Raw genomic sequence first — 20057 nt, 5'->3', positions numbered from 1 at the left:
GGGAGAATTGTGCGGAGAATTTGGGGTAAAATTAAAGGGTGTTTCTTTTAACTGCTCATTAATCACTGAACTTGCAGTTACTCTCCATCGGGGTATTAATGACTCCCAGAATGTCCTTATTGCAGCAGTAATCTAAAGTATCTTCAATACCATTATCTACAATATTGAACTGATGTACAAAACTGTGCTCAGTGCTGCAGTACATTTTATACACGTGGCGAGGGGAGCCTAAATCCTCATGATGGTTAATTTTATCCTAATTCCATCTTATTAATTGGATCATGCCTAACCATTTGAACACACATGCCGACTATCACTTTCAGTAAATTATTAATAGTGATAATTTCAAAATTCTCATTTCCTAGACGTATTAAAAATTAGACCTAAAGTTTGTGGCACTTTTCACCTGAACCCCGGTATATATGTAGAATAACAAGTGATAGTTTGTATGAGAGGACGTGTCAGCTGACTCGAATTAAATAACTGTATATTACCAATTAACAAGGCACGTGATGGCCACCTGACTAAAGCCGGAAACTATGGTATCGGCAGCCAATCAGAGAGCTCTGTTGTCTGACGAAAGCCAATCGGAACAGCTCGGCCAGGTGTTTCCTACTCTAATATCATTAATTGTCGCTCACGAACAAAGATTTATTATGAATTATGTTTGAGAGGGACCCCTTATTGATATTATCAAAATTTAGATTAATTTCCAAAGGATAATGTATCGAAGACGTTCATTTTCTGGAATATTTCAGTGGAATATTCTAGAATAGTCCATACAAATACAATATGATGCATCGAACTAAACATGAGGCTACGGCAGACGACCGTGTGTTATAATATAAATAGTGTGTAACTATAAATAGCATCACGACAAGCTGAAACTGCTATCTTTGTACACATTACCGGGAGCTGTTGGTTTTAAATAAATGCCCCGAGAAGCAGCTGGATGTAATTTTATTAGGAAAGTTCTGGAAGCTGAGAAATTGCATTTTGAGGTCCACAAGATGATGTAAAAAAGACAGAATAATAATACGGTGTTCCATTTGTCAGGGACTTGTTTATTGAAAGGAACACGCCCTGACTGGTTTTGCGGGCGAGATTTGCAAGGTTTAAAAGATAAACCTGAGAAAACGTGTCCAGGCTGTCGGTTGCAGATCGGATTCAGATTAATTACCCGAACTTTTAGTTGGGAGATAGGAGAGAAATAATGCACGTGCGGCGAGCTTCATGACATGTGCTGTGGAGGAGTTGCACGTGTAGGGTACTGGCTGTCTCGGGCAGAAAACAACAAGGCTAACTCAACCACTGGGTGAAGGGCTAATTAGGTTACTGGCCCTGTCCCTTCCTTGCACCTTCACCCCCCCACACTTAGTGACACACTACTACCACACCTCTACCAAACTAGTGCCGGCCTCACTTTGTACTGTCACACAATTAGTACCTGTTATTAGCTGCTCAATTTTATCCAGGAAAAGCACAACAACCCTCCTCTTTCTCTCTCTCTCTCTCTCTCTCTCTCTCTCTCCTCCACTATTTGTGCCGGACAGCAACAAGGTGCTGCTGATCTGAACAAATAATGGCCGCCACATGACTCGTGTAAAAGCGGTACGTGCCTTACTGTGTGTGTGTGTGAGTGTAATTAAAGAAACCCGGCCCACTACAAATAGACCAGCTGATGTGGTTACTGGGGCATAAATACTCCGGACCGAACTGGAACAGGGAAAGGTAATTGAAAATAGCTAGGCCGTATTGGAGAGAGAGAGAGATGAGAGAGAGAGAGAAATGTGAGTACTAGATGTGGGTTAACAGTGACCGGCCCGCAGATACACACCGGAGAGCGAGCACCAAGTATACACTCAATTATACACATGTACTTGAGGAGTAAATTGCACTAATGTTTTGATCAACGATATACACGATCTCATATACACAAATTGTTTGTCATAAATTTCACAGGCACCCACGATGAATGTACATATCGACCGCAGTGTGTGAGCTGTGAAGATGGTGGTTTTCTGCCGAAGTTTCTGCCGATTTTTGTTGTATCTGGAGAGATTTTTGCTCTGTTAACACGGATTTGTTCGAGAACATTCCGGTTACATGTACATATTACATGACAGGGCTACTGGGCTACTGGGTTACAGGGTTACCGTGTTAACACCTTATCAACCTCGGCCAGTACCTCAAGGACTTATTTGCTTACTGACTACAGTGTGATGACATATTTCAACATATATGTTACGTTATGTATGTGATACATGCTATATGCCCTCAGAACTCGTTTCTGTATGTGTGTGTGTGTGTGGGTGGAGAGTACATTATTTAAGAGAGTTATAATTGAAATAATTAAAGGGTAGATAATTTCGTTATGATCCGATTTGTGTTTTCGGTACTTGTATTTGAGTAAGTTAAGAACAAAAGAATACACAGCATGTTAAATGTCACAAGTGTTCCAGCACATAATATATGGTAACAATGTAATTTTTCTGTCAAAATATTCCGTCTAATATATTCACACAATATTCCTGTAAGTCACTCATGGTTATTATAAGCCCACGATAAAAAACATTGCAAGATACTTCCGGGAAACGTTCAGATCGGAAAAAGATACTGCTAGGCACAGAAAGTAACTGTTCATAATATTTCATGGTGGGAGCATCATGCGGATTTGTTTTTTCAGAACTGATAATCAGTTTTTTTTCGTAAAAATATATTAGAAACTGCCGTTTTCCTCAAAAAAAAGTACACAACATATCATTATCATCACATATCATGGAGTAAAAATCACAAATTCAAATAACATCTTTAACCATAAATACATGTTAACAATAACAGCTTTAATAAGCTCTCAGCATTTTTCTTAGCCATATGAAGAAATCAAAATGCGTAAAATATATTTTGAGAATGTCTTGAAAGGTGCGGTTAAATTAACATAACAAGTAAATACAGCTTGCTTATTTTTTAGTCAAAATTAAAAAATATGGCACTGTGCGGATAGCATGAGCAATGGGTATTTAAATCGTAATTATGCATGGGTGCACTTCAAAAAATCTGGCATAATGTGTAGAAAACATCGACGTAATATAAAAATATAGGAACGTTTTGTTGATCATAATTTTCAGCTGGATAGAATACAAAAGCTGGTGACATTTTAACTATTTTTCAGCGTAGCAGGCAGCTCACACAATATTTTTGTTGGGTCAAACTTCACAATACAACACACACACACACTTCAACAGACAAAAATGTTTGTTTTTATTAGAGCGGCACAGAATCCCTCATACAAATTCGCTCAGCTATAATGTTGCAGCGAATTGTTAAATGCTGCAGCTTTAGTTACAAGCTTTATTATTTAGGGTGCTAGGCAGCAGTGGCATGTTTTTTTTTTCTACAACCACATAAATCACAATGCAGAAGTTTAATCCCTTATATAGCCTGATTCCGAGCTGCAAAATCCAATCATGTGTCCCATGGGGAGCTGTAGTCGAGCAAATCTTTAAAAACGGAGCTAACAGGATTTCAGGCTATAATAACGGGTGATCAGTAGGAGCAGAATAGCCCCTACCTCTTGTAAGTTTAGTGCTCCGTCGTGGGATTAAACAATCCCAGGAGCATGCCGGAATATGTTTTATGCTTTGTTTGCCGGGAGGCCGGCAGGGGATTACAGTGCCCGGGTAGCACCAGGTCACAATATTCAGAGGGACGAAATGATTTGATTAGCGATGGAATGTGTCGTAATGACGAGAGCTCGGAAAGAAAACGTGTTGTGTAATAATTGTGACTCGGGCACTGTGCAGCTTTACTTGGGAGTTTTTGTTTGCAAACACACACAAAACACGGGGAAAACAAGATTACCACTCACACTCAAACACACTCACAAACACACAGACACTTACACACGTGCTACGTGATATTTCATTCTCTCAATTCGAAATTCGAAATTTTATAATGGCAAAAATTATGATCAAAATATATCGTCTTACTTTCAACCAAAAATTTTTCTCAAAAATAACAATCAGCCGATAAATGTACACAAATCTGTTCAAATAGTACAAATAGTTGCAAATCAGTAATTAATATTCTGGGTCCGGGACTGTCCTCAAATCTGGAAAATGGTTCTAAATCAATGTAATTCTTCCTTCATGAAGATATGTATATCAAGATCAAAGTGGCTTCAACATCTTACCACCACTGCATTATAATCAGTTGTAAGACAGCCTACTATTCCAGATGTACGAGTTGCCATGGAGACAAGCTCGAGGAAAAGATCGATTTCAAAAATAACTGACAAAGGAAATCGTTCAAGGTTTATCATTCTGGAATAGCCAAGCTGCTCTTCACAGAGCCGACATATATATCATATATTATATTTGGAGTTCGAGAGGGTACCATTTGTTTAGCATCACAAATCTACAAAATTAAAAATAGAGAGTACAACACGTCTCGAGCGCTCACAATATAAAGCAAATATTTCAGACCGCGTGATATTAGTCCCTTTCTCTTTGTTCAGCATGAAAACTGGGTTACCATGACGACAAGCAGGTGCCACCATGGCAACAGAATGCACCTATTCAGTGTTAATTCAACCTCCCATCACAGAGGCTGGTACAGTAATAAATTAAAATCACGTTAAAACATTACACCAGATGCATGCTAGGTAAGCTGACAACGGGCGTCGTTGCCGCTGAATGTCCGATAGGTAGGGCTCCGTTGCCGACTGGGGTGGTCACTCCGACCATACTATTGAGGGTACGCTGTGAGGTGGGCGGCATTTCACTGTCTGTCGTCGTTACGTTCAGAGAGAAGGGCTTTATGTTGCACCCAGCATGAACGTGGGACATAATCTTTACTTTCAATCCTTTAACTTCTTCCCTCAATCCCTGTAGTTGGGTCGAGAGATCACCGTTCTTCTTCTTCAGAATCTTCACTTTGTCCTCGAGTTCAGCTTCTTTCTGGAGCTTCCTCTTTCTGCACTTGCTGGCTGCGATCCTGTTCCTCATCTTCTTTCTCTCACTCTTCAGTCGCTCCTGAAGCTCTGGATCTGCAACCTCGTGTATTGGAATCTGGGTGTAGATGTTCAGCTTCTGGGCAGTCGTCAGGTTGAGCTTGTCGATCTGGGATGGGTCAGGGATAAAGGAGTCAAGCTTTGACTCGGGCAGATCGTACTGAGGCAGCTGTTCGGGCATGTAGGAAGGCTGGCTGGAGATGTACTGGGGCTGGTGGAGCTGGGTGTAGCTGTTGTAGTTAGACACTGGAACTGAGAAGTTGGGCCAGCTCTGCGAGCACTCTGGGATCTGAGGTTTGGAGTAAGGGTTTTCTCCGGCGTAGGAGACAGCGGGGCCAGCAACTGTAGCTGGGATGTTGAAGGTCTCAGATTTGAAATCGTGTTGGTTGTGAATGTCTCTGAGAGCGGCGATGAATCCTCTGGAAACTTGATCTGGGTCTTCTTCGACAAGGGTGGGTCCTTGGACTGGCGCATCATCGTGATGTGAAGAATACGGGGGAGGCATTGAGGTGCTGTAGTTGTTCAAGCTGTTGAATGCCATCTTCTCTAGCTCAGGTGTATTGATAGCGATCTTTTTGAGGTCGGGAGATGAAAGATGCACAGAGTTCCATCGATCATCCATGCCGAGATTCAAGTTGAGTTTCAGCTGAGGTTTCTCGTCCTTCTTTTCAGGTTTGTAAAACTGTTCCGGATTAAGAGACATGGTTTCCATCATTTTGCGTTTCAGGGTTTTGCTGTTCAGTTTGGTTGATATGACTCAACACACAAGAATACTAAAAACTAATAATCAACTTCAAGCGATACGTAAGATAGCACAGGTTCGAAAAGTAAGCAATTGCTGAGTCTGCGTCTTGTATATATGAATCGTTATGTGCTCTCCCACTCTATATTTAGATGTGAACTCATCGCCCTTTCTGATTGGCTGTTCAAATCAGGCGCGGCGTTTCAATAGATTCAATTGCGTTACGTCACAGGCGAGAAACGGCCATATGACCACTACGTAGAGGCGCGTGACCTAACGTCACTACTTCCGAACCATGAAAAGACAATGCCCATAGATGGTAATGGGGCCAAAAAACGCCCAATTTTCGAGGATTTTCTCGAGATATGTTTTAGACCATATCCTATCACCTATAACACTTTTAGATCGGGTCATAGTAGTCTAAAAACCGATTTCCGGTCGAAAACGCCCCTAAAATTTTGATTCACGTGAGCCATGTGATGAGCACGTTTATCCAACGCGAAAAAATTTAAGCCGATTTGCGCTTGTTCTCTTTACTCAGCGTGCGCGGCGTCAAATACGGGCAAAGCAGTTGATATAATCGAACTGAGATTGACGAAATATATTTCATTGGATAGAGCATAAATGAATCTGAGATATTGTCGCCCGGGTACTCAGACTTTCACATAGTAGTAGTTAATTTCCAAAAGATTCGGCGGAACAGAAAATAAATTGGTGACATTCAGTAAAATTATTTTATGCGTACAGCAAGTTTATTGTTTACACATTGCACTTTACTTCATATTTATGTGACATATTACTATTTTTAAATATATAACTATAATATAAAATAACTAATAAAACAACGATTTTAGTAAAACAAAACGCCCAATCATATTTATAGATTAATAGATTTAATCAAAATTTCATTGTTTAATTATATTTATTGTACTGTCGTATCATCGTTGCATATTTACGGCCAAAATTCAAAAGTGATTTTATACCATACATAACTATAGTTGCTTCTTAATTGTGCAATTATGAGTCCATATTATAAGTAAAGTGGAAAATCACCGTATAATTACTAATTGTTGCTTGCTCGTGGTATGAATACAATATATTTAAATCCCTGATAGCTAATATTTTAAAATTGAATTTAATTTATATATAATGTGCAATGTGATTATTTGTAATTGTATAGCCTCATGAACCTTTAATTGACGATGTCAATTCATGGCAGCTCGGCGCGGCACAGTAGCGCATCTCGCCGATCTAGCCGATCTAGCTGGCACAAAGCTTTTTGATTAATGATGCCAAATTGCCAACCTTTTTATCAGTTATAAGCTAGTTGTTAAAATTGGAACTTTGGAGGACTTCGCCGCTTCGACGCGCCGCGCAAACTAGCATTCTTGCTTCGCATCGAATCCGTCCACCGTCGTCGAAGCAAAGCAACGATCTCGACGGATTGACATCGTCAATCAATTGGAACTATGATCCTATAATTGTCAAAACTGCTTATTAGAAGCGAACAGCACACAGCTAACATAATAATGCGCGCGGCGCGTCGAAGCGGTGACGTCTTCAGTCTTCCATGGTCCATCTTTTTATTTGGTCTTCTGATATAAAATATAATTAGTGTATTCAAAATAACTTAACTATTAACATACAAATAACTTATCATATATTGGCGTTAATTTGAAATTTAGTTACGACACACAATCCATATTTTAAAACTATGACCAACAAAAAACTTTACGCCGCGCAATGTTATACCATGGAGTTAATCGCGAATGCTTACTGAATCGAGCGCTACGTAATTCCTACAAAATACTTCTAACAACTCTAGTGCATAAGCTTGCTTTTGTTATCTACTGATTCTTCCACAGCGATAACAATTGTAGAGCTAAGAATTAAACCTCCTTCCGTTTTTTGGTGCTGTGATCATTCGTCACAAGCATGCTATTGATCGAAATATTCAACTTATGAAGCTTTTTGTACCTTCGCTGGAACCCAAGTTTTATTTCTAAAACTTGGGTTCTTTTTCAGCACAATCCAAGTTTTAGAAATAGAGGTTTCATACTTTTAAAGTTATTTTATAACTAGCATCTTAAACATTTGTGTTTGTATTTGTCCATAGAGTGTGAACTACCTTCATAGAACTGATAGTGTAAAGATTAGGAAACTTTCTATAAAATCGGCTTGACATGATTATTCGTTGTATGAAACTAATCTTTGAACGATCATTTTGATCGAGCCATGAGCAACTATGCATTAAGCTTAGACTTCTTGAACTAGAACGTCACAATTATCAATGAAAGTGGCTGACACCACCTGCATTGTTAGTAAATAGAGGCATTAGACAAATTGTGTTAAGGTTTTCTGTCAGGAGAGGACAAGAGTATTTGCATTTATTGGGTTTTGTTATAACCTAGCATTTTATTTCGCTTTGTACTGATTGCTGCCAGGGATACCAGAGGAAAACTTTGTCTGGGAACCCCTTAGCCTTGTTGGCTTCATGCCGTTCAATCTTATTCGATTGTGTGAACTTGATTTAGCCTACGTTCTCAATAATCCTACGTTTTCAATAATAGTGTACCTACACTTTTGAATATATTTCTATGGTGTGAACATTTTCAAGTTGATCGTAACAATCGATACTAAAAAGAATCTCAGTGGAAATTCATTACCCTGAAGCCTTTGTGTGGGCACATTGCACAAGTACTTAGTACATGTCAAAGTTGCTAAACAGCAACACATCCATCAAGATTAACACAACAAAGGGCTCTCCTTTAGGCTCTATGACCACTGTGGTGTAATGTAACAAATTCTAGAATATTCTTTGGGCTGTATAATGATATAACTTGATATAACTTTACCAGTGGTGGTACGTTTCTAATAAATCAGGCTGATTTATTGTTTCCATTTCATTTATTTTTATTTAGGGGGTTATGAAAACATATATAGTTGATACAACAAGGTTTTTGTTTCAGATCCTTTCAAATAATATATGATTTTTATGTTTTCAGCATTTATTTTAGTTTTTTATTCATCTCTAGCAATCCATGTAATATCATAAAAATTTAACTTCCGTAGATAAATCATGGGGAAAGAGTCGAAACCAACACAGCAGGAGATTGCCACGGGGGCACTAGCAGGAATGTATGTGAATTTTCACACTGTGATTTACTTTATTTACTTTAGTCCTTAACCTTTTATTGTTTAAATCCATGAAATATGACATAGTTATTTAAAATAAAATTCGTGTGCTTTAATTTTCTTCTAACTTATATATCAGTTGTTGTGATAACTGACTGATCGAGGGTCATCCCTGACTTTGGAATTTAGAACATAGGGAAATTACCGAACTATCTTTCATTTATAAAATTAAGATATACAATAATACAATTAAGGGTATGTCTGTCATTGGTTTTTAGGCAAAGGGACTTCATAGCTCTTTCACATCGATCAATAGAGTAGTGGGTATTCCCTTACCTTGATCACAGAGTTATCAACATGGTTAACATATGTACTCCATTTCCAGTTTATATTGTTGATCATTTGTTAAGTCATTTTGGGCTCAAGTCCAAAATGCTATTAAGAGATCCATATTCATTTAAGTTTTGTCACTTGCTAAATCAAATTACGGTTAAATTAATTTAGGGTAGTTAGATGGAGTACTAGTGCTCAGATAGGTTACCTACTGCTGCTCAGATAGGTTACCTACTGCTGCTCAGATAGGTTACCTACTGCTGCTCAGATAGGTTACCTACTGCTGCTCAGATAGGTTACCTACTGCTGCTCAGATAGGTTACCTACTGCTGCTCAGATAGGTTACCTACTGCTGCTCAGATAGGTTACCTACTGCTGCTCAGATAGGTTACCTACTGCTGCTCCGATAGGTTACATACTGCTGCTCAGATAGGTTACCTACTGCTGCTCAGATAGGTTACCTACTGCTGCTCCGATAGGTTACCTACTGCTGCTCAGATAGGTTACCTACTGCTGCTCAGGTAGGTTACCTACTGCTGCTCAGATAGGTTACCTACTGCTGCTCCGATAGGTTACCTACTGCTGCTCAGATAGGTTACCTACTGCTGCTCAGATAGGTTACCTACTGCTGCTCAGATAGGTTACCTACTGCTGCTCAGATAGGTTACCTACTGCTGCTCAGATAGTTTACCTACTGCTGCTCCGATAGGTTACCTACTGCTGCTCATATAGGATACCTAATGCTGCTCAGATAGGTTACCTACTGCTGCTCAGATAGGTTACCTACTGCTGCTCCGATAGGTTACCTACTGCTGCTCCGATAGGTTACCTACTGCTGCTCAGATAGGTTACCTACTGCTGCTCAGATAGGTTACCTACTGCTGCTCCGATAGGTTACATACTGCTGCTCAGATAGGTTACCTACTGCTGCTCCGATAGGTTACCTACTGCTGCTCAGATAGGTTACCTACTGCTGCTCAGATAGGTTACCTACTGCTGCTCAGATAGGTTACCTACTGCTGCTCAGATAGGTTACCTACTGCTGCTCAGATAGGTTACCTACTGCTGCTCAGATAGGTTACCTACTGCTGCTCAGATAGGTTACCTACTGCTGCTCAGATAGGTTACCTACTGCTGCTCAGATAGGTTACCTACTGCTGCTCAGATAGGTTACCTACTGCTGCTCCGATAGGTTACCTACTGCTGCTCCGATAGGTTACATACTGCTGCTCAGATAGGTTACCTACTGCTGCTCAGATAGGTTACCTACTGCTGCTAATATAGGTTACCTACTGCTGCACATATAGGTTACCTACTGCTGCTCAGATAGGTTACCTACTGCTGCTCAGATAGGTTACCTACTGCTGCTCAGATAGGTTACCTACTGCTGCTCAGATAGGTTACCTACTGCTGCTCAGATAGGTTACCTACTGCTGCTCAGATAGGTTACCTACTGCTGCTCAGATAGGTTACCTACTACTGCTCAGATAGGTTACCTACTGCTGCTCAGATAGGTTACCTACTGCTGCTCAGATAGGTTACCTACTGCTGCTCAGATAGGTTACCTACTGCTGCTCAGATAGGTTACCTACTGCTGCACATATAGGTTACCTACTGCTGCTCAGATAGGTTACCTACTGCTGCTCCGATAGGTTACCTACTGCTGCTCCGATAGGTTACATACTGCTGCTCAGATAGGTTACCTACTGCTGCTCAGATAGGTTACCTACTGCTGCTCAGATAGGTTACCTACTGCTGCTCAGATAGGTTACCTACTGCTGCTCAGATAGGTTACCTACTGCTGCTCAGATAGGTTACCTACTGCTGCACATATAGGTTACCTACTGCTGCTCAGATAGGTTACCTACTGCTGCTCAGATAGGTTACCTACTGCTGCTCAGATAGGTTACCTACTGCTGCTCAGATAGGTTACCTACTGCTGCTCCGATAGGTTACCTACTGCTGCTCCGATAGGTTACCTACTGCTGCTCCGATAGGTTACCTACTGCTGCTCAGATAGGTTACCTACTGCTGCTCAGATAGGTTACCTACTGCTGCTCAGATAGGTTACCTACTGCTGCTCAGATAGGTTACCTACTGCTGCTCAGATAGGTTACCTACTGCTGCTCAGATAGGTTACTTACTTGTGTTGCATCGTTACTCTGGTGGAAATAATTATGTTAGGTCTTTAGTATTAAAATATAATAATGATCTATAGTAAGTCATAAATATTACTTTCGACTTTCGATTTCTTATAAGTTTCAGTATTGGAATTACTGATTTCCCCCGGCTACTCTATGAGTAAACGAACGGCTAATGGAAAATTACTAATGTCCAAACCTTATCCAAACCTTATCGTCCGATTTCAGTATCACTACTCAAATCGATTATTTGTATAGTAAGTTAAAAAACATGTATAATCCTTATCAACTTTGTAACTGCTAGCAAAGAATCTGACGGAGGTACATAGCTTTTAAATTGTATATAATTTTTGTTATTCACGAGATTTAATTACCCATTAAATTAATTACAAGTTAATAATAAACTGGCGTGAAGCTCATCAGTAATATCCAATTCGCGTCTACTCGTGAAGACTAGCCATACACCGATCAGACCTTTAAAGGGCCTTTCAATTAATTAATTAATCAGCACTAATATAAACCGTGATAACAGTCACAATATAAGGTTTGAATCTGTCTCACTGTGTACTGGTTTTTGTGGAAAATCAACAACAACAGCGTCACAACGTCACATTTTCAATTCCAGTCGCAAGCCTGGGACCACCACTAGCATTGTCACAACATCTACAAAGCTGCCATATAGCCTGACTGACAATTTTTTTCGACTGACTGACAATGTTTCTTCTTTTCCCCATTTAGAATACAAAGATTAGTACATTTTAGCTTATGATTAATATTATATTTTTACCTATAGTTTACCTAGATTGCTAATTCATGTTAATTTCCTCAGTTGCTCTGGTTATTTGTTCAAGAAAGTGAGCAAGTACGCTGCTGCTACTGCTGTGGTTGGATATCTTGCTGTTCAGGTAATGTTGGCTTACTTAATAGATACTAGTGAGGAAGTGAAACATATTTCTTCTGAAACGTGCCAGACTGCCAGTGGTTAACCAGTTTCCAGAATTTACCTATCAAAACCCTGAATTGCTGTCACGTGTCAAAACAAATATGCTTCACCTCCCCACCAGTATCCACATCTATAAAATGCCATATTTTGTGATTTTATATTCATATTCTCCTTCCCGAAAGTGCCAGGTTAATATCGAGTTTTCTAGTAGAATGTTAGGCCTTGGAACAAGAAGTTCTACAGCCATATTACGTGGAATTCTGTGTTCAACCTCCAGCGCGCCTTTCATCTTCTGCGCGCCATTACAGAAAGACATTTCAATGTAAAAAGGACCCCTATTTTGGCGCGTACGCATTATCAGATATTCGCGCACGTTGCATTGTGATGCTCTGAATTAAGCTAGTTATTTATATGACTAAAATGGCGGCTTTAAATATAGCTTGCATCTGTAAACACAGACAAAGTCGATTACCGCTCAAAGTCGATTACAACCCAACAATCAGTTCAGCATATTAGATTATAGTGCGACCGTTTACATAAGCATAAAGCCGGAAGGAGCGGGCAATTTTTGAACTCTTGATTTCTCGTAATGATATTTACGTCATTATAATTGATATAATTTGATTCGATCCCTGCAGTGCACAGTCTGCTGTCCGAAATTATTCTATGGAATTCCCAAAATAAGTCTCCCAATTACTTTGCTTAGTTCTGTGCTACTCTATAAAACTCACATAGTGCCGAACAATTTTACATCTTGACATCGGCTAGAACCCAAAATGAAATACCAATTGTACGTTTGTGGTTAAATGCTCACTCGGATAAACTCCTCAAAAAAAGGCCAACAAGTTTAGGTTAAAATACAGTCAAAATAGCCGACTCCTATCTGCTGTGTGGCCACTGGGCAGTTACTTCTGGGCTTCCCTCATTCCTGTTTATACAGGGTGTTTCAGGACTCTTTTCCACATTTTTAATGGATCTCAAAAGCTAATAAATAAGACAAACAGTTCGATTTTTGTTATAATTTGTAGATAAATTATTACATGTTAAAATACATATTAAAAATAACTTTGATATATTAGCAACTTTTCAAACCAAAGTAAATCAAAATTTGGATTTTCGCAGTGGCGAAAATAGAAATCCAAATCAATCTAAGATGAAACTTCCAATGTAAAGTATTGACTCATAAATATATCCTACACGACACATTAATCAACTTTATATAAAATTTTAAAACATGATAGCTTAAAATTAATTATCCTTCATCCTGTCGCGGGTGATTTGTCAAACTGCTCTGAGGTTTACTTTCCCTGTACGGAATAGTTGGGATTATTTTCATTAAGCTCTGCAAAAAGCTTGTTTGATCCTTTTACCTTCTTGTAACCCAATGAGTTTCCTTCCTTCAAGTGTTTTGCTGCTTTCACTTTTGCCTCCTGGGGATTAAAATTTGCGGTTTCAAGACTGTTTTTGTCAAATGAATGTCAGCGTCCATATCGATAAGCGATGATCATGTCAACCCATATAAAGTCATGGGACAATTTGATGCAACCTGCCGATATTTTCAAAAATACCTTATAGGTCTCAAAATCTGTTTGATTTTCATTGCATCTGTCTCTGGTTTCAACCAAAACTCTTGATAGCCCTAAGGTTGCTGGAGTAACGTGTATTTTAAAGAATTGTTTGTCCAGTCTTGACCCATCTCTAGTTATCTGAAATATAATGTGACCTATTATTAGTGGGTTATTAGTAATAGCAAACCCTTTTAAGATTCCTTTATTGCATAATTGATTTTTATTTTGTCTGAGGGGCTTTCCATAAATTATGATTTTTTTAAAAATAATTGGTCCTTTTATTGATGTTTCATATTTCACGGCAGTTTCCTTTTCAGAGTTTGAGTTTATATTTAGAAACTAACCATACTATCTTTTAGATTTATGTCACTTATGATGGCTCCGGCTGAAAGTACTATGACTCATTTTATCTAGAAGATTGTAGTTTCATTGCTTCTGAAGTAGCTATCAGTTCGCCGGTCAATGTTGGGTATAATACTCTTGTGATTTAACCGTTTTGGACAACCTGGCGCTTATGGTTCTGGAGCCCGATTTTTCTCTAGACAATGGGAAGACCCAACCCATTGTGAATCAAAATGATGAAAGCCACCTCTTAGAGAACTCTCAAACAGGAGAAAAAACAGTCTTCCAGAAACTTCAGTTGCTGAAAATGAAACTGAAATTCTTGAGAAACTGCGTGAAATTGAAACACCCACCACCATCCCTTCGGGTTAAAGGAGCCCCTACTATCCCTGATGCATCTAAACTTAAACATTTTTCTGTACTAGAGACACTGATGTTAGGAGAGGCCATCAAAAACAAACTGAATGAAATCAAACACATGGCCTCTGTTTTTAAGGCTGGTGCACACGAAAAAATCCCGTTAGTCCCCTCTGAGGTTAAGAGAACCAAGGAGAAACACCAAAACAAACTTGATTTCTACAAACAACAAGAGGAAACTGAGTGGAAGAGGTGGCCAAGAAAAACATTAAAAACTCTTCAACTCATTGAGGGAAATAAGAAGCGTGTGAATTTTAAGAACCGACGGCAGATAAACAGAAGACGAACTGAGAAAGAAGCCAAAAGACTCATAAAGGACGGAAGTGTTGTCATCCTTGTGAATGAACCTGTCCCACCCGGGGCTGTGTGTGTACTTGGAAAAGGGTTGGGCTTTGTACCTACACCTTGAAACCCCGAATCTGCCCCAAATACCACCAAAACTCTACCAAAAATCATACTATTCATCACAGTCATCAGATGACAGTAGTGTTAATGATATTGTGAAGAGTATGGAGGCGGACCTTGACCAGAGATTGACCATTCAGAAAACTACAAGAGGCGACACAAAGAAGAACTTGTCAAAGGAAGAGACTGAGGGCCTAAAATGGCTTGAGTGCATGAACAATGAGGGAAAACTATCCGTTGTTCAAGCTGATAAAGGAGGTGCAGTGATCATTATCAACCCAGAGACACTAAGGAAGAAGACACTTGAGAAGCTCCAAAACCCGAATATCTATACTGAACTGAAGGAAGATCTCACCCAAACATTACACCATGAGTTATTCCTCAAATGGGTTGAAGGTAAAGAGAAAGGTTTTATCCATCCGATGACTGCAAAAAGTGTCATGGGTGTTTCTGATAATGATAGCACAAAAGAGGGGAAAGATAAGACCAATGCAAAGAGCACTTCTTCACATTTCAAGCCAGGAAAAGCCTACTTTTACCCGAGTTTGAAGATCCACAAATTGAAGAGAAAAGACCTTGTGCCAGGCATAGAGCCCCCTGTGAGACTAGTCACTGCACTACAGGAAGGAATAGCAAAAAGGAGTGATGTCTTCTTGGCCAGTGAGTACTTCAAAAATCTTGAAAAGGACTATTGCGAAGACTTACTGACTGACTCAACGGACGCACTGAGATGGCTTGAAGTATGCAATGAAGTTGAAACAGACAAACGAGCCCTCCGAGCTTTCACTTTCGACTTCAAAGCTCTCTACGACTCATTAAACCCTGAACTTGTCAAGGAAGCCGTTCATCATGCAATGAATACCACCAGACCAGACTGGACACCAGCACTCTGTGATTGGCTGGTCGACCTCGTTGATATCAGTCTAAGATCCTCTATTGGATGCTTCGAAGACAAGTGGTACGTCCAAAAGAACGGAGTGCCTACAGGTGGAAGTCTGTGTGTGCAGTTGGCCAACATAACTGTATTTTATGTAATGAACAAATGCGTTTACAGTAACACTGACATGATGAAGAGAGTCAGGACTGTAAGACGGTACATTGACGATGGTGCAGGTTTCTTCTACAGCACTGAAAGGAAATTTGACCAGTGGATTTCCGATGTAAACAAATCCTTGAAAGAATATGGGCTACTCATTGACGAATCCCAATGGAAGGAAGTTGGCACGCCTGTGGCTTTTCTAGATATCGAGTTTTGTTTCGACCCTGAGGGAAACTTACAAACTGACCTCCATATCAAGGAAACAGATTCAAGGAGCTATCTACATTTTAGCAGTGCACATCCAAACCACATTTATAGTGGAATAGTTTACAGCCAGTGTATCAGACTCAGGAGAATAATCAACTCACAAGAACGACTGGAAACCAGATTGAGTGAATTAAGCCAAGCATTCAAGGCAGCTGCTTATCCCTCAAAAATGGTGAACAACATTAGCAAAAAAGTTCTCAACTCCGAAAGAAACCTTGAACGAAGACCTCCCAAGGACAACACACTGAAGCCAGAGATCCTACCAATAAGGGTTGTCTCAACCTGCGGAAGTGACTCTGACATTGTCACCACAGTGAAAAAGTATGAGGAGAACTTAAAGAAGACCAGAAGTTTTTGTAACCTGAGTGACTCAAAACAACAGAGTAACACCCTTGAAGAAAAGAAGAATGGCAAAAAGTTCTTCCAATTTGTCAAGAAAACAGGAAGCAACCTCAAAAGCCGGTTGGTTAAGGTGAAAGAAATAGCTCTGGGGAATAAGCATGGTCAAACAAGGCCGTGTAGAAAGAAGAACTGTGCAACGTGTGAGTCTATTGATAGTGCTACACAAATCAGCATCAATGGGAAACGGGTAAAACCAGCACCAGGTACATGCATCACTTACAACATCATATATTTGATCAGATGTAAACTGTGTGAGAAACCATACGTAGGCAAATCCACCAGAATGCTACGGGTAAGGTTTGGCGAACACAGAAGAGCATTCTACAAGATCATCAGTGGGCAAAAGGTTGACACGGATGATGACTCAAACTGCGTAGGACTCCACCTCCATATAGAGCATGGACTGACTCAGAAGGAAAATTTTAACAATAGTGTTTCAGTGTGTATCCTAGAAAATTCAAGTCCTAGTAGTTTAGATGTTAAGGAGCACCGATATATACATGCCTTAAATTCCCTCCGCCCCTCAGGAATGAATAGTACAAACCCTTTTAAGATTCCTTTATTGCATAATTGATTTTTATTTTGTCTGAGGGGCTTTCCATAAATTATTTTTTTTAAATAATAGGTCCTTTTATTGATGTTTCATATTTCACGGCAGTTTCCTTTTCAGAGTTTGAGTTTATTATATTTAGAAACTAACCATACTATCTTTTAGATTTATGTCACTTATGATGGCTCCGGCTGAAAGTACTATGACTCATTTTATCTAGAAGATTGTAGTTTCATTGCTTCTGAAGTAGCTATCAGTTCGCCGGTCAATGTTGGGTATAATACTCTTGTAATAGCAACATTTGCACTTTGCAGCTACTTATGTTAGATAGTTATAAATTAATTTATTTGATAAATTATATTTAGTTGCACCGAAGAAGCGGTTTAAACCTGCTTTATGAACCAAATATCATCTTGGTGATGAGGACTGGAGCCGACGAACAAGAATCCTGAATCTATAAGGGCAGTGAAAATAGGTTTTGGAATCGGTAGGCAGTCAAAAAGGATTAAGGAATCTGGAAATATCGTCCCTGGCATGCCTGAAATATTTGGCTTAACAAACAACGCCCTGGCTGCAGGCATATTAGCCTCTCCATTGTCGGACGTGAGAAAAGTGAGGACTCCTCAAACTACATTAAATATGTTCCTTCTATAACTCCCTCAATAAATGTAATAGATTTGTAGTGTTGTAATTAGTTTAAAACTATCTAACTTCTTTTTTAGTTCCACTAATATCACTGTAGCAATTCATGCGAAAGCATCAAGTATTAATCTTAAAATGCAGGCGCCTACTGATATATGTACTCTATATGAGTAGAGTACTGCAGGCTTCACTCAGTTATGGGTCTTTGAAATCAACAATTGATTTGAGGTCTTATTAGCCTTCAACCCCGTTCCTAAGTTGATCACCTTTAATGGAAGTAGATCCAACATGCTCCCACTTTACTCCATTGCTTTTTATCACATCTTCCGGGACTTTACTTAAAACAGTTTTCCTCTCCTCCTCTACAAATTCCTTTATATCGTCGTATGGTAGATCGTAGTGAAAATTCATAGTACCAGACGTCAATTTGTGCAAGTTTTGGAAGCCAGGATAGGACTTCAGTTTGTCGGGATGCAGTGAAATATCGTAGAGTTGATCTACGGTGTATTCCTCGTCACACAGACTCATTCTGATATATTTATTAGTACAATTTCTTACTAATCTAAGGATCAACATGACATGGCTATTGGCTACGGCTATGTAGGAGAAGCATTTTAAAACAACTTTGCCCACATACAGCTAATATCTACCATTTAAGAATGGTTTGCTGTTAGTGTGTTTCTAGGTTTTTAGAACGTGTACATTTACAACAGAAAAATAGTTTAGCTATGCTCGGGGACTCAAGATGTAAAATGCATCAATTTAGAAGATCTTGAAATACATTTATGCAACTACAACAGAAAGAAAATTAAAACGAAGACAGACTATGACTGCAAACTATAAGAAATAAAGAACAGAGCCTCAGTATATAATAATAATATGATAATAATTCAATAATATCTGTGTTGAATACATATCCAAAACATAAAGGGAAGTGAAAAGTAAGCAAGGTGAACCAAAGAGCACAGTTTTGTGCTCACATACGCGACACACATATGTACTATGGTAAGTTATAGAACTCCTGACCTGGTATCAAATAGGCAAAAAACTGTATCTACTTCCGACACAAAGTGTTCATTGTCCAATGAGCATCCTGCCATGCTGCTACCATCGTGTTACTCTCGTGGTTGCCACATGACAGCTTACCTAACTGCTATTGGACAGCGCACTTTGGTCACGTGACAATTTGGTTATTGATATTTATTGAGTACTGTATTTTAAAGATCATATAGGTCACGTTATCTATCAAGTGACGGCAACTCGTGACTGAGTCACTCCACGTGCCCGACAAACTGGTGCCGTATCAGAAATAAGCTTATTTCCTGCTGATTTTATTTTCATGTCAGATACGGCTTGATACACCCAATCTCAGTATATCTGGGGGTTTTGTGAAACTGGCTTTCGAGATAGCAGTTGACCGAAAAACTATGACCCGTGAGAAACTAATTAAAGGATAAATTTAAAAAACAAGTCAATAACTTTCTCACTGCATGCACGGCAAGATAATCTAAACTACAAGACCTCATTAAACAGCAAATAAGTCAATTCATGCACGTGAATCATGCTGTACATATTTGTGATATGCGGCTTGAAGTCAAAATTTTAACAACTTAATTTCAAACAGAGGATAAACGGGATATCGGTAAATCTGGTGGAAGGTTTTTATACTGTAGTTTAAGCAGTGAAATTTCGTTGTCAGCATGCAACTCCTAATTAGCGCCTACTGTAGGAGGTCATGAACCTAATTAACGACACCTGATTAACGTTAACTGAAGAAGTCATACATCTGTTTACGATGTTTGCATTGCTTGTAAACATGACACACCTGATTCACGACGCCTGCGTGACCCCATACACTTAATTAACGTCATCTTTACCCCAAATTCTTTACACACAATGATTTAATTAGGTTTATGTTTGAGCTAGGAAATTACTGATCTTCTCCTGATCATGTGAACTCACAAACTCTTGTTTAATTGTGTGGGATGTTATTATTGTTTTGATTATCTGTAATATTAATTACACATTCTATTACCAAATACTGTGCAGCATTGTGTAAACAAATAATCCTCAACTAATAAACAAATAATCCTCAACTAATAAACCTACCTTTGAAGATT

General features: G+C 39.2%; 3 protein-coding genes and 1 long non-coding RNA gene across 6 annotated transcripts in view; 1 reads left to right on the top strand and 3 right to left on the bottom strand.

Moving 5' to 3' along the window:
- LOC134820871 (uncharacterized) overlaps positions 1-20057 on the bottom strand; it is a 1079557-nt gene that overhangs the window by 13705 nt on the left and 1045795 nt on the right. The gene's annotated exons all lie outside the window — the stretch shown is intronic.
- Positions 1-20057, top strand: part of LOC134820881 (FUN14 domain-containing protein 1-like) — a 103755-nt gene that overhangs the window by 70862 nt on the left and 12836 nt on the right. For all 3 annotated transcript variants that reach the window (XM_063831529.1, XM_063831528.1, XM_063831527.1), the window contains exons 2-3: positions 8826-8891; positions 12192-12267. In XM_063831529.1, coding sequence (XP_063687599.1) covers positions 8833-8891; positions 12192-12267 — 135 coding nt within the window. In that variant the 5' untranslated portion in view covers positions 8826-8832. The remainder of the gene's footprint in view (positions 1-8825; positions 8892-12191; positions 12268-20057) is intronic.
- LOC134820781 (transcription factor Jun-like) lies at positions 2441-5887 on the bottom strand. The gene has a single exon (XM_063831392.1). It carries the CDS (start codon positions 5724-5726, stop codon positions 4644-4646), a length of 1083 nt encoding a protein of 360 aa, XP_063687462.1. The 5' UTR covers positions 5727-5887; the 3' UTR covers positions 2441-4643.
- LOC134821062 (uncharacterized) lies at positions 13315-19972 on the bottom strand. The gene is made up of 4 exons (XR_010160965.1): positions 18204-19972; positions 17685-17833; positions 13874-14011; positions 13315-13735 (listed from the first exon to the last, which is right to left on the bottom strand). It is a non-coding gene; the product is annotated as an uncharacterized LOC134821062 (long non-coding RNA).

Source organism: Bolinopsis microptera, chromosome 9 (genome assembly GCF_026151205.1).
Source record: "Bolinopsis microptera isolate Bmic1 chromosome 9, MBARI_Bmic_1.0, whole genome shotgun sequence".
NCBI classification, from domain to species: Eukaryota; Metazoa; Ctenophora; class Tentaculata; order Lobata; family Bolinopsidae; genus Bolinopsis; species Bolinopsis microptera.
This window is presented reverse-complemented; position numbering and strand designations above follow the sequence as displayed.